Below are 14,213 nucleotides of genomic sequence, written 5' to 3'. Positions count from 1 at the left end.
CAACCCTTCTCTCAATATTCGATGTTATCTCTACTCGAGTTACGGCGAGTACATCTTGGCTGCCTCTTATAAAAACTCAACCCAGTCCCCAAGGCGCGACGTTCGCGCGACCATCAGCCTTGGCGTCGCAACCGGCGATCAGGATGAAGATGGGCGGATCAGCAGTACGCGGCAGAGGGAGACACAGATTCCTAGTTATGTCACAACCGGTGAGTGCACGACCGTAATTGACGCCTACGCCAATGTTGGCGATAACAACGCCGACCGAACGTGATCTAAGGAAACCATTGTGGGCGCATGTGTTTCTATTAAAATTTTAACTCAATTGACGTAGTTTCCTGTAGTTTTTAATCCCTAAATATAATAGCTTGCAATTAGCTAGTCTGCATTAATTAAAATGTACGTTATATACCCGCAAGTTTAATTTACTAGCAAATTTTCTCATAGAAAAATATGGAAAATGTCCTCGATGGAAACCATTTTTCGCAATCAGGTAAATAAGTGTACGAGGTATAGAGATATTTAAATGAAAACATATGGGCTATACTTTATCACGTATCGGCGCTGCTAACGGCTACTTAAACTGCATTGATGCTCCGTAGAGAACGGTAAAAATAGAGATCGACGAGAGTGGACAGAAGATCATAGAAGAGGTCGCTGTTCAGCCACGCATGGGGGTGGTTGACGCTATTCGTCAGGCAGAAGCCAAACTGTACGACGAAGCACCAAGCCTGGTACGTTCACGATTATATAACCGTTATGTAACCACGTGGCAAACGTCCACGCACGCTACTTAATTCTACTACGCTGTCTTACCTAAACCAATTAGTCTGTCGAAAACATCACTGTATCCATCGTATATCGCTAACATGATAGGCGAACAGAGAACGGCGACGCAACGAGAACCAACCAGATAAGACAAGAATTAACTATATTGATACAAACAATTTATACCTTCGCAATAAAAGTTTAAGGGGGTGGGGCCCCCGCAGAGTATCCTACAGCACACTACCACCACCACTACCCAGGTAATATTTACCAAGACGGACGTTCACGCGTACGCGAGTCTTAACAGGCCCACACCGCGAACAACCGCGCCCAGACGATATTTACCAACGGATGAACGAATGAAACGATGAAAGAGAAACGATGGTGTGCCGGGACCTGAATATGCGCGCACTGAGAGAGCAAAAAAATGAGAATAACAAATGCGTCACAACAGGCGCCAACAATCAACGGACCAGAAATGCGGCATTCAGAGAGAGATGCGTGCAGAAATTTACACAGCCAGCATCGCGACACGCTTGGTTCCATCAATTCGTTATTATCGCCATATGTCAACTGGATCACCGCAACAGACTGATCCTACAAGACATCAGCCACAACATGAGCCCCGGGCTCCGCCACGTAAACTATAGTCGTTCCATGAAACTCAACATTTTGATTTTGGAATTACGTCCCGATAAAAATAAAATCGTCTACAATGCACGGTCGCCCGCACACCCTACACTTCGTTCATCGTTCGATCGTTTCATCGCTTTCACTCGTTCTGCTTCACACCCGTCCTGCGTCGTGCCCGCGGTGGCTCTTGTAACTTTCAGCTGAGGGGTCACCGCCAGCCGATCCGGCTGAGGGAAAATAGCTAATAACAATTCTAATGTACCACTAGGCAACCGCTCCGAGCAAATCCGCCCACCGCAGACTGCACTCTACCACTATACCGACACGAACCCTTCCGCAAAACGTCGTGGAAAAATAGTTTACTTCTCGCATGTTGCGACCACCACCACACTTCTCCATGCCGAAATCCACCAAGAACCTCCGCACCTCAGCACTGCGCCGCGCTCTTGCGCCACCAACGGCCTCGACCCCCGAGATTGACAACTCTCACAAACGTTCCTGCCATCCCAAAGTGCTAGATTACAGTCTGTTGCACCCAACCCTACGCACGACCCCACGCCACCTTCACCGTCGCTGCTGCACAACCAACCTCCCATCGACAGCAGCGCAGGAAAACTCCCGGTTTGACCTCACGCAATCGCACAAAACTTGTTTATCCTATATCACCAACGCTTGGCTCGAGTGAACGTAGCGCCTCGAGTGTGTCGTGATGACGGATCCATAACCTATCATAGCCGCCACTAACGCTAGCGGCACCGCCCACCCCCACCGCAGGCATCGACCGCCTCACACCCACGCATACCGTGTAGACATGATTGATAGTCGCACAGATCATGGCAGCCCATCTACTGACCCCTCGACCCACCCACCGAAGAAGAAAGGAGATGGGCAATTATAATTTACTAACACAGGTGATATAATGCGAGGTGTATAAAGAAGAGATGATGTAGAGAAGACAATTAAAGATTAACTATGAGGAAAAACGGTCGAAGAGAGTGATATTAAATGAGAAGTAATACTGGAAAGAATGAAAGAAAAATTACTTGATATGAACAGAATTTTATGTCAGCATTAGTAATATCTATTCAATAGAGAAGACACGCGATTCGCTTCAAGGCCAAATGTGTGTTGTGGTGGATGTGTGCGAGTGAAGAAGAGAGATGAGCAATAAAGGAGATAGAGTAGAAAGTATAAGAAGGGAACGAGAAAGAGAGAAAAGAAGATGAAGAAGACAGAACGAGATCAGAAGACACAATAATAGGCGCGCAGCTATATGCCACAAAATATAGCAAAGGTGATTACACTTCGAGGAAGTGTTGATCAAAAATTGAGCCGATATAGTAGAGAGTAATAGAAAGTAAGAGAAGGGAACAGAGAAATGGAAGCGTGCGAGAGAAAAGAAGTAAAAGAGAGCCAAAGAAACCCTGCCAGTAGAAGACAGTGAAGGAAGAACGAATAAGAGACGCAGAGGAAGAGAGAAGGAGTACGTGTAGGACTAGAGGTTGATTAGGTTAGTGATACTGTGTCGAGGGTAGTATCAGCAGTAGGTATGGAAGGTGGTAGGTAGTCCACGTTGATGGGTGTGAAATTGTGATGGTACGTTGTGGTAGAGATGTGGTGAGCTGCGTGACGTCCTGATCGCCGCAATATTACAGAAAGACAAGCACCACAAGAGCACCCCGCCCCCCCCCGAGCCACCCCGAGACCGCCGCCCAAACCCCCAGATCACACAAACGCGACAAGCCCCCCCCACACCCAGACAAACACCAGACAGCCAATCTCAACCCCCCCCCACCCCCCCCACCAGCACAGCCCAACCACCTCCGCCCCCCCCTCCCCAGCACACTCCCCGAGAGCACCTAGGTCTCAAGACAATTACAGCCACCCCGCCCAGCCCCATCCCCCTCACGTGGAAGAAATTGAGTGAAGTGACAAGAAAGAGGAGAACGGAATGGAGAGAAGTAAAGAAGAAACAGAGAGAAGAACGCTAGAGGTGTGCTATGAGAGAGGAGGGAGAAGAAGAAGCTATCAGATAAGTAGTGTGATGAGATTAGGAGAGAAGAGTAGAGAAAGAGAAGAAGAGGAGACGAGCCGCCACCTCGCCACCCCGCCCCCACATTTGCTCACCGCACACGGAGGCGCGAGAGGAGTAATGAAGGAATGAGAGAGTGAAGTTTAAGAGTGAGAAGGGAGAGGAGGGAGGGAAAGAAAGAAGAAAACCCACCCCAGAACCCCACCCGCACACAACACCAAACAGGTTATTTTTGGAGAGGAAGAATGAGGATACTGAAAGGGTGAGGGGAGCAGCAGGGAGAGGTGGAAGGAGTGATATAGAATGAGAGAGGAGAATATAGGGACACCCCCGGCCGCCCTGAGAGACGAACCTATATCGAGCCCCCCCCCACGCTATCAGGTGAGAAGTCACACACCCACAACACCCCCACCCCTCAACACAACCTCCCACCCCCGTAATACACGCATCCTATACAAAATGACACACAACACACACGGAAGACCGGGGCCTCGCACAGCGGGCAAATACGAGGGGGGAAAGAGTAGAGGAGAGAATAAAGACACAGTATAGACGAAAGCGAGCGCGCACACGCGCCCGGAGTACATCGAGAGAGCGCGCCCATGCAGCGAGAGGAGCGACAAGGGGTCGACTACACACACACACTATACACATGAACACACACACACACACACCACCGCCCACCACGCGCGGACACAGCGCGCCCAGACGCGCGCGCGCCCGCCGCCACACCAACGAGTGAAAACGTTTGCCACAACAAAGCCCGTCCCCCCCCCCCGCCGCACCCCCTTCCTCCGCGTGCTCACAGGGCACCCCCACCCCCCCCCCCCCCCACCCATTCTTCCGACGCCCCCCCCCACACACCCCCACCCGACCCCGACCACCCCTACCCAACACCCCCCACCCCCCCCCCCCACCGCCCCCCCCCCCACCCCCCCCCACCCATCCCCCCCACGCCACCCCCCCCCTCACCCCCCCGCCCCGCCCACGCCCGCAGGGCCCGCCACCCACCCCCCCCCCACGCCCCCACCCCAACCCCTCCACCCACCCCAACCCCCCCCCCCCACCCCCGCCCCCCCCCCGCCCCGGCGCGCACCCCACCAAAACCCCCCCACCCCCACTCCACCCACCCCCCCCCCCCCCCCCCACACCCACAACACCCAAAACGAGAGAAGGAGCAAGATGTCACATCCAGGAATAGTAGAGAGCATATGAAAAGTGATGTAATTATGACTGAGAAGACCGAGGGGATAACAGCCACAGGAGAATTGACATAAAGGAGAGCGATAGAAGGAATGGCGCGTAATAATGGAAAACGAGGAATCAGTAAGAGAGAACAGTAAAATAACTTGTACAGTAGAGCCTGCATAGTCAGTCCGAGTGGATGAGAACAAGTCACATAAGCCGCGGTGAATACTAGACCAAGCGACCAAAACACACACACCCAAAAACAACCCCGCCAACACCCCCCCCCCACAACAACAAAAGGAACGGTATACAAAGTAGGAGGGTACAATGCCGACGGATGGGGGAGCGGAAGTGGAAACGGTGTGCGGAGGGCAGGGGAGGCAAGGGGGAGGATAGGAGGAAAAATGCGGGCAGGGGGAGGGAGCGAAGGGGAAAGAAGTGGGTGAGAGAGAAAGAGGGCGAAGGGGGAAAGGGGTGTGAGGGAACAAGAACACAGCAAAGTAACAAATTAACCCCGTCCCGGCCAATTAACCCCCCACCCCCCGAACATATTGTCCCCCCCACCCCACTCCCCTCTACCCCCACCCACACCCCAATGCCACTTTAACACCACCCCCCCACCTCACACCACACGCCCACACCCACTCCCCTCCCCCCACCACCCCCCACACCAACCACCCCCCCCAACCCGACATTTAGCAGCCCGGACATGTTACCCCGCCGGACATTGACCCCCCTCCACGGATCATTTACGACCACCACAACCCCACCCCACACACCCACCAGCCCCCGCGCAACAATACATTACACTGACCACCACCCCCCCCCGCCGCCCACATGTTAACCTAATCAAAATGGTTCCCCCACACTTGTTACAGCCCCCACGGACCCACACTCATCACACACACCCCCTGCGACATCTTAACCGCGCCGTCGACCGGCACCACACGCACAACACATATACAACCACAAAACAAAACCCGGCGCAATACCCTACACAACCCCCGACAATCTAAGCCCGCATCGCCATTTCACCCCGACAAATTACCCACCGGACAAGTTACCACCCAGGGGATGTTACCCCCCCATGCCGAAGTTCACCCTACCAAAAACAGAACACCAACCAAAAACAAAAAAAAAAAGCCCCGACTACCTCACCGGCGACACAAATTACCGCATAGCCCCCTCCAGACAATTATCCCCGGAAGCATTTACCCCCCCGACTAATATAACCCTCGTACATTTTACCGCCCCGGTACCAATTACCCCTCCGGACATTTACCCCACCCGACAATTCTACCCGGACATTTACCGCCCCCGGACATTACACATATCCCCGATCCCGATTTACCTGGCCCCATGCTAGAATTCACGAGTCCCCCGGACAATCACCCCCCGGACGTCTTACCCCCCCGGACACTTACCCCCCCCGGACAATACCGATGTTGTCGAATGATGATTAGTATAACCAAAACTTGACCGTCATATGCGCATGCGCAGTTTAACGTTGGCGCACAGCAGATGCTGATATTGTTCGAGTTACAAAGCACACCACACAACACGGCGCACGCACGCACCGTTAGTAACGTACAACAGCACTTCCAGCGATGCACACATGCGACACACCGTGTACCTGCAACACACGTGTACGGCGCTGCAACAGCACACACGCACGCACGAAGTATCGCAGGCCGCCGCACAGCACTGTCAGGGGTAAACTTGTCCGGGGGTAATTGTCCTGGGGGTAATGTCCCGGAGGGTGATTGTCCCGGGGTAATAATGCCCGGGGGTAAGAGTCTCCCGGGGTAGTTGTCTTGAAGGGTCAGAATGCAGGGGTGTATTGTCCACGCGGCGGTAATGTCCGGGCGGGCTACCTTGTCACGAGCCGATGGACTTGCGGGGCTGAATGGATGAGGGGTAAATGCATGGGGGCTAAATGTCCGGGGTAATTGTCCGGGGGTAAATCTCGTCTGACGGGTATTGTACTGGGGGATCAATGTAGGGGGGTAATTGCCGGGGTAATTGTCCCGGCGAGGGGTAAAATGCTGTCCGGGAACCGATCTATAGTCTAACGGTCGGGGTGTTGGTCCTATGGTCGTTGTACTCAACGGGTCGTGTGGTGCCCTTACGGTCGTTTGTCCTATCGGGTAAAGCGAGTAGACGTGAATTGACAATTTATTCTTTAAATCCAATTTTTTATTTTATTATTATTATTTTTTTATTCTTTTTTATTTAACTCTTTTAAATTGTATTTGTTAAATTTTCTTTAAAAATTTTGGTTACGTTGCCAATGTTTATTCATGTATGGAGCTTTTCACAGATCTAAGTAGGGCACAGACAGGATTGGAAGGAGGAAGAAGAAAAACTAATTCTTTAACTATTTCAGTGTCATCTCAACCTCGAGCAGACCCATTATCCGGTACAGAAATTCAATTCCACACACGACAATATCCTTATGTTTTGTCTACGTTTCATTCACTGGCTCCAAACTAATTTCATCACCTTGGGTAAAGATGCATACACCTGTAAGAGTAGCTGTGGTAACCCTACACAGGCCGTACTCAGCAAAAATACCTGTGTAAATACACTTCGTTATACTTGTTTGACCATAAATTATTTTTTAGTCGGTTAGTATTACATTTATTATAAGTATTTAATGGCTGCCATCGAACGTCAGTTAGTTTGTATCGTGTCACGCGTAGACACAATACGGCTCGTGGTAATAAAATTTGAAAAAAATTAAATTTAAACAAATCCATATACAATTAAATTAAAAAAAAAAAATTGAATCAAAAATTAAATAACTTCTTTTTAAATTAAAATTGAAAATTTAAAACAGAATTAAATTTAAAAATCTAAATGATGAGAAAAATAATTACTTCTAAATAAAAATGAAATTACCAAACCAACTTAAAGAAAATAATTACGCGTGTGGCCTGCGTGCACGAACTGCTAAGGACCAACGACGGAGGACCCGAACGCGCCGTAGAGGGACCAGCGACCCCGTAGGACACAACGAACCCGTAGGACAGAACGAAGCCCCAGTAGGACAAAGAACTTAGTCAAATGTCCGGGGTATTGTGCCGGCGGGGTAATTGTCGGGGGTAATTGCGGGGGTCAAAATTCCGGGGGTAAGTCCGCCACGGCGTAAAATGTCCGGGGGTATGTCGGCATAGTGATCAATGTCTCGAAGGGGTGAAATGCATGAGGGTAAAACATGGCATTGAGGGTCATTAGTCCGCGAGGGGTAGATTGCTCCCATGGTAATTGTCCGGGTGATTGTCGCGGGGGATATTATTCTATACGACATATAATAAACTTTGAAGTATTATTGATTAGCTGTCTTACCTTGTTCATATAAAACAAACCGCATGTCCCTACGATGCCCCTACGCTGAGATAATGAGCGGTGAAAATCTGGTATTTTCACCGAAAACCGACTCGAGATCACTGTTTACTGCGTCCGTCTCTCGAAGTGTTATTACTTCGGGAAACCTCGCGTGTTTTCGTCAATGATTGACAAATGGAATGAATGACGTCTGTTATTGATTGCCATAGTGATGACCCCCACCTGTACCCACCTCACGCCCACCTCACGCTGGATACCTATGTACCTATGCAGGTACGTACCGACGTGCACTCACGCATAAGAATGCGCGTAAGAGGATATAATTAACGCATCTGATAATCCAATGACTTCATTGAAACGCCCGCATGCTGTGCTTGTTTGTACACGGGTGCACGGGGGCGGGAGCCTGCGCTTGCGCACAGGTGAAGCAAATCTGCTACGCAGTAACAAATGTCTCCGAAAGCCGTGTTAGCTTGCTTGTCTGACTCATAGTGTTATTATTACACCATGTCACATTTAAATACATGTTATTGTATTCATATGGTATTATTACAATAATTTATGACTTATATGCAGAGAATATGTTGGTGGCAGAGGTGGCGCCTTAGCGGATAGGCTCAGCCCCCGCCCCGGTGGGAAAAATCAACTCGAATGCGAACGATCTTTGATAAAAATTGCACCTCGCACCTACGCTACTCGCAATAACTTACGAAAACAATAAGCAGAATGAAGGGAAAATCTATCTATGCATATGACTATATAACAATATTATATCAATAGTTATAGATATAGCAGTTATAGCGTGCTAAAACGCTTAAGCTGCCATTATAAACTTTCAGGTTTGATAATCCTGCGTATATCACACGAGTTTTACATAGCCTCTTCCCTACTCAAAATGTGAATTTATCCACTCCTCCCTCGTCGCGGGACCTTGGGCCTGTAACAGGCAACTCGGGGGGGGGGCACCCTCGATGCGCAAATGTTTTCCCCGCCTATAGAAATTACCGGCACTAATCGATCACTCGCTATATCGAATCACGCGTACCAGATTGCCTAAATTAACCGCATTCAGCCTAGTGCATCGAGTTACCGGGATCGTAGCGTTAGGGGTGTTTTGCGTCGTGGCAATGACAGACTATGGATCCACTGCAAACTTGCGCGGTGAAAATCTAACGAACACTGTGTAAAATCTGGCGCGCAAGCGCTTTAGTAGAACAGAAGAATATGTTCCATAATGCATTGCTGTGATGGTTCTTGTAATAAGGTAATAATACATAATCGCACGGCATGTGACTTGTGCTTCGATATTTTCCTATTCGTATTTACTCGGCTGTTAGTGTTACAATATAACCGCATCGATCGACCACCTACTCTCCTCTCATCAACGCGTAAAACATAAACGATATGTAGCTCATGACATAGAGTACATACGTAACAGAAAATCATTCCAGAAATAATACCAGTGTGTTCTCGATATCATATACCATAGTGGTAAGTTCGCAGTCGTATAATTTTGCCAGCAAAGTCAGGCAGGACCTCATAAGCCATCGCAATGTTGGGTAAAGGGCGCAGAAAACGCCCTCTCCTAGACACGCTAGTGTCGTTACGATGCCCCACCTTAGCGAACAGCCCTTTGCGATATAATCGCTCCTTTGCTTTTTAGCGATCGCAAATTACTCGCGACGTGTTATTTATGACGCGTTAACGGTTGTTATGTTAAACCATAGATATATACAACTGTGTTGTATATATCTATGGTTAAACTATTAAACGGTTAAGCGGCGGTTATATCAAGCCGGTCAAACGTAGGGGAGACCGGGGCTAGTTATAACGAATTTTCTATTTTCTTCCATTGCTCCTAGGTATCTTGATGTATTCATAATCTATCATGCTGTCATGAAAGCTTGGTATACGAAGATGTATTGGGCTTAATGAAAGTTTTAGCAGGTCTCTCCACTTAGGTGATAAATGGGCTCAAAGTCGACTGTTACAATTACCAACCCCTCTCGAAAATGTTGGGGCAAGTTGTACCACATTCGGGGGTAGGTTGAAACACACCGGGGTAGGTTGTAACAGCATTTTATTACTGTAATTCTTGCATAAATAGGGCCGCCCTTAATGATTGTTCGTTTGCACTTACCCTACCTACCCAAACATGTAGCCAAATAACATTATTTGGGTAGGAAAATTCTTTGTTTACTAACTTTGAAGTACTTCAAATTCATGCAGGAATGCACGTTTTTAAGTTTAAAAATACCCTTTTTAACCTACCCAATGATTTTGAAAGTTCATGTAACTGCAAAGAATCAATGGCTAAGAAACACAATGAGGTAACTTTTAAACAACTGCCTCCTTTATAGTATAAACTTCGATCTGAGAACAACTAACTCTGTCCTCCTGTTTTTTCTAAAACAAAACTTCACCGTCTTCCCCAGACTAACTATTGTTCAAACGTCTAGAACTCAATTAAACTTCGATCTGAGAACAACAATTAAACTCTGTCCTCCTTTGCTCTAAAACAAAACTTCACCGTCTTCCCCAGACTAACTATTGTTCAAACGTCTATAGAACTAAATTAAACTGCGATCGGAGAATAACAAACTCTGTCCTCCTTTGCTCTAAAACAAAACTGCACTGTCTTCCCCAGACTAGCTCTTATTGTTCAAACGTCAATCCTAATTCAACAATAGCAGGCTAAGCTTGCCTACCTAAAACCAAATAAAGGGCCCACCTCAGGCTTGATCATCAGAGTAAACCTATGACCTATGCATACTCATCGGTATCACAGTTGTGACACAGGTAAGGTTCCTCTGCAGCAATACATTCTTCATGTGACCAGTTTAAACAACCAACACACTGGACCCAGTTTTCCCCAGGCCTGCTGTTGGAATATGGTTCGTCACAGACGAGGCAGAAAGTTTCCTCCTCATCCGACGCTTCATATCTGAGTCGTTTCTGAGCCTTTGTAGCAGTGTTTGTTGCTGATTTCTTGGTTGCCACTTTCGTTTTCGTTTGCCTTTTTTTCGGTTTCGTTTTATCTGCTTTATTGGGGGATTTTGATTCTGCTGCTTTACGTTTCTTTTTCTCTCTCGCCTTTGCTTCTTCTTCAAGAGCATTCTTTTCCGGTGTGTCGGTCAATAGTGCAGTTTTATGTTTCTTCCACCCTCGGGTAGAGATTTTTCTAGGCGGAGATTTTGAAAAGAGCACGTAAGACAGATATATGACAGATGTGATAAAGAAGGGAAGGCTAAGCTAAAATGAGAGGTGGCTTTGACTTAAGCAGGATGGATTAATGGGAATTACTCCGCCCTATAGGCCTATTTGGAACCACGGTAAATGTAATATATTAGGCCTACACTATTTTTTTGAATGTTTAGGTAGACGTACTACATGTCTAATTTAATATACTTGAATTTATTGGGAGTAAGGCAGGGGTAGCCCTATAGTTGCAAAATACAACATTTACAGGACGGGGTTAGTTGTAACAGCTGCGGGGCAGGTTGTAACATGTTACAACCTGCCCCATGAAATTTGTTACAACAGGCCCCACCTATGCCCAGTATGACAAAATGTCCTCCTGTACATTACATATGAAAGACAACTCGAATTTTTCTTGATCACTTGTACACGCATTACATAAGTACCCAAACAAGATTTGAATTAATTCCAAAACCTACAGCAGCAGAAGTGCAGACCAGCTTTTCTCACCAGTGTCATATTTTACTTACGTATGTCAAAAGTGGTTATTGCCCCTTAATGCACACACACTATGCACATTGCTAACCATTTATGGTATGAAAGATGGCGTATGCCAAGGGGATTTACGTCATGTAGGCTACTATGAGCGCCCCCATTTGTATAGGCTTTGAATTATTAGGCCTGTTACAACTTGCCCCTGTTACTTCTAGCCCCGGTCTCCCCTACTTATTTCCTTCACATCTTAATCGCAGAGTACGCGACTGCAATTACGAATAATTAAACATGATTGACGTCATGCCGGCCTATTGTGACGTAATGCAGGCGTTATACGTGTGTTATACGTACTCACAGTATACGTGCAGATCGGACTGCACCGGAATGGTGCCCGCGCGGAATGCGAAAACAGGCGCTTCCATATTTTTTGGTGACTAGTATGGCGGCAAAAGCTCCATGGGCTGTTGACTGACAATATTGAACGATTTCCTAGCATCTACCCCACCCCGCTCTTAGCATTTTGCTGGCTCATGGGAAACAATTGGCTCGTTTGATTGGTCTATGGATCTCATTTTTCGAAGGACTACAAACGTAAAGCTATACTGCAAACGGCTATATCATCGCATATCATTTATCGCTGTTTTCTCTCGTTATTGCGCAAATTCTCAGCTACGAGTTTCCTCTCATGGTACCATTGATGCTATATCCACCATAGGGCATGCGTAACAATCACATGTCTCAACTTGTATTGTGTAACTCGGAATAAGTTCTTCAGATTCTCTGATCGTTTTATTTAACCTGTTAATCAGGTGACAAAGACGACTAGATCGATTGTCGAAAAACCGTTGGCAACAGGTTGAATAAACGTATTTATCATATAATAAATGTGTTCTTTCGCGCACGTGTATTGTAGCCTCAAATTCTTTGTGACCTAGAATAACGCTCGTAACTCGTATAATGTCCACGGCTTCCGCGGTCTAATGTCCGGTTCTTACCGCCTACAGCAGATGAATCCGTTTACGTCTGTGATTGAGTATGACGTCACAGAGCAGTGCTACGTCATAAAGAAGCCTGGCCCGTGGGGACACCGATTCTCGTGGCTGGTGACGGTGATGGATCGTAACGGCAATGTACGTCAAACTGCCGTAACCAAAGATGCGCGTACTGCATCTCGTTGACGTAGCAATATGAAATTGAAACAGTCTGCTATTATTATTATTATTATCATTATTATTATTGTTATTATTATTTTAACAAGCATATTACTTTTAAAAATCGAATCAAAGTAGGTAATAACTGCTAGGAATTATTACGTGTGAAACAATTAACTGAATAAAAATTCCAAAATATCCGCCTAATTATGTGTCAGTACGTGCGTGTGCGTGCGTGCGGGTATCTTGGGGTGCGAATTGAGCATAACCTCGTTTTATTTCCGAAGTTGGTCAGCGAAAGCACCTGCGTGCCAAAGTCAGATGACCTCATCCTCCGTCCTGGATACCACATCATCTTAAAGCATCTGCCGTCTAAGCATGACTGAAATATGTGGCGGATCATCACGTATATTATAAGCTCTTTGTAGACCGAAATATGTGTCGGTACTGGACACGACGGAAGCGTTTTGCAGGGACCATGTGTGTGCGTGTGTGCGTATGTGCGTTCGTGCATGCGCACACGTATGTGTGCGTGTGCGTGTGTGTGTACGCGCGCGCGCGTGTGCGTGGTGTCGCTGTAAGTACTAGATTATTTTTCTTCTTGCTTTATATATTGTTAGAGTATAATTATGTTGCACAAAGTCAAATTATTTTAAGATGCTCCTCATTACTTAATCGTTGTACCAGGTTCACATGTATAGTGGGCAGACTAATTCTTATATATGGTAATAATTTCCTGTATAAAAATGTCATTTTCTTTTCTTGTCTGAGAGTGGGACTAGGCGGGTACGTGATAACATTGTGTTATATTATATTAGGTGGCTTATCATTATCTGTTAGTGTGGAGATTTCGGGGGTGTGTAACTCACAGGAGCAGTAGACTAGATCAGAATGGATGGATTGAACTCACAGTATAGATAGAAGAACCATATATATAGACTAAGGACAGGATAAAATATAGATCGAGGAACATAAATATATCAACACCCCTGACATGCGTCTAAACCATAGACCATAGATATATGTGGTGTATATCTATGGTCTTAACAGTGGAATTGCTCCGACCTGTGATTGGAGGATAAAAATAGACCCCGCCTACTTTTCCATTTTTGGAGGATAAAAATAGAATTCGGGACGTTTCGTTTCACCGGTCATAGCCGCGCGTGCATATTTGCTAATTAATTAAACCAATTGCGCTTTAATAAACTCAAAATTCACAGAGATTAAGGCTAAGACATGTGTCTATAATAGCTAGAATTTATAGAAATGTAACTCAAATCGTTCGCTCCATATGATAGTTAGTACACGTTCCTACCGGTCATAGCATAGCGTACGCGGCGGGAGTGGGCGGGGTCTATTTTTATCCTCCAATCACAAGTCGGAGCGATTAGTAGCGTTGA

At 46.9% G+C, this 14,213-nt stretch overlaps 1 protein-coding gene across 1 annotated transcript; it reads left to right on the top strand.

The window, feature by feature from the left end:
• On the top strand, positions 1 to 13,684 carry LOC106806502. Its single transcript, XM_014808469.1, has 4 exons — positions 1 to 209; positions 603 to 734; positions 12,667 to 12,792; positions 13,101 to 13,684. The coding sequence occupies exons 1-4, from the start codon at positions 144 to 146 to the stop codon at positions 13,197 to 13,199; spliced, it is 423 nt and encodes a 140-aa protein (XP_014663955.1). The 5' UTR covers positions 1 to 143; the 3' UTR covers positions 13,200 to 13,684.
• The last annotated feature ends 529 nt before the right edge of the window (positions 13,685 to 14,213 follow it).

This window comes from Priapulus caudatus, unplaced genomic scaffold (genome assembly GCF_000485595.1).
Source record: "Priapulus caudatus unplaced genomic scaffold, Priapulus_caudatus-5.0.1 Scaffold165, whole genome shotgun sequence".
Lineage (NCBI taxonomy): Eukaryota > Metazoa > Priapulida > Priapulimorpha > Priapulimorphida > Priapulidae > Priapulus > Priapulus caudatus.
The sequence above is the reverse complement of the archived record's forward strand: the minus strand, read 5'-3'. Positions and strand labels throughout refer to the sequence as shown.

What these genes read in the sequence shown, in the direction of transcription:
- LOC106806502 (XM_014808469.1), top strand. Translation starts at nt 144, where the DNA reads ATGAAGATGGGCGGATCAGCAGTACGCGGCAGAGGGAGACACAGATTC. An exon ending in ACGACGAAGCACCAAGCCTG is followed by an intron (nt 735 to 12,666) that starts GTACGTTCACGA and finishes TACCGCCTACAG; the next exon opens with CAGATGAATCCGTTTACGTC. An exon ending in TGATGGATCGTAACGGCAAT is followed by an intron (nt 12,793 to 13,100) that starts GTACGTCAAACT and finishes TTATTTCCGAAG; the next exon opens with TTGGTCAGCGAAAGCACCTG.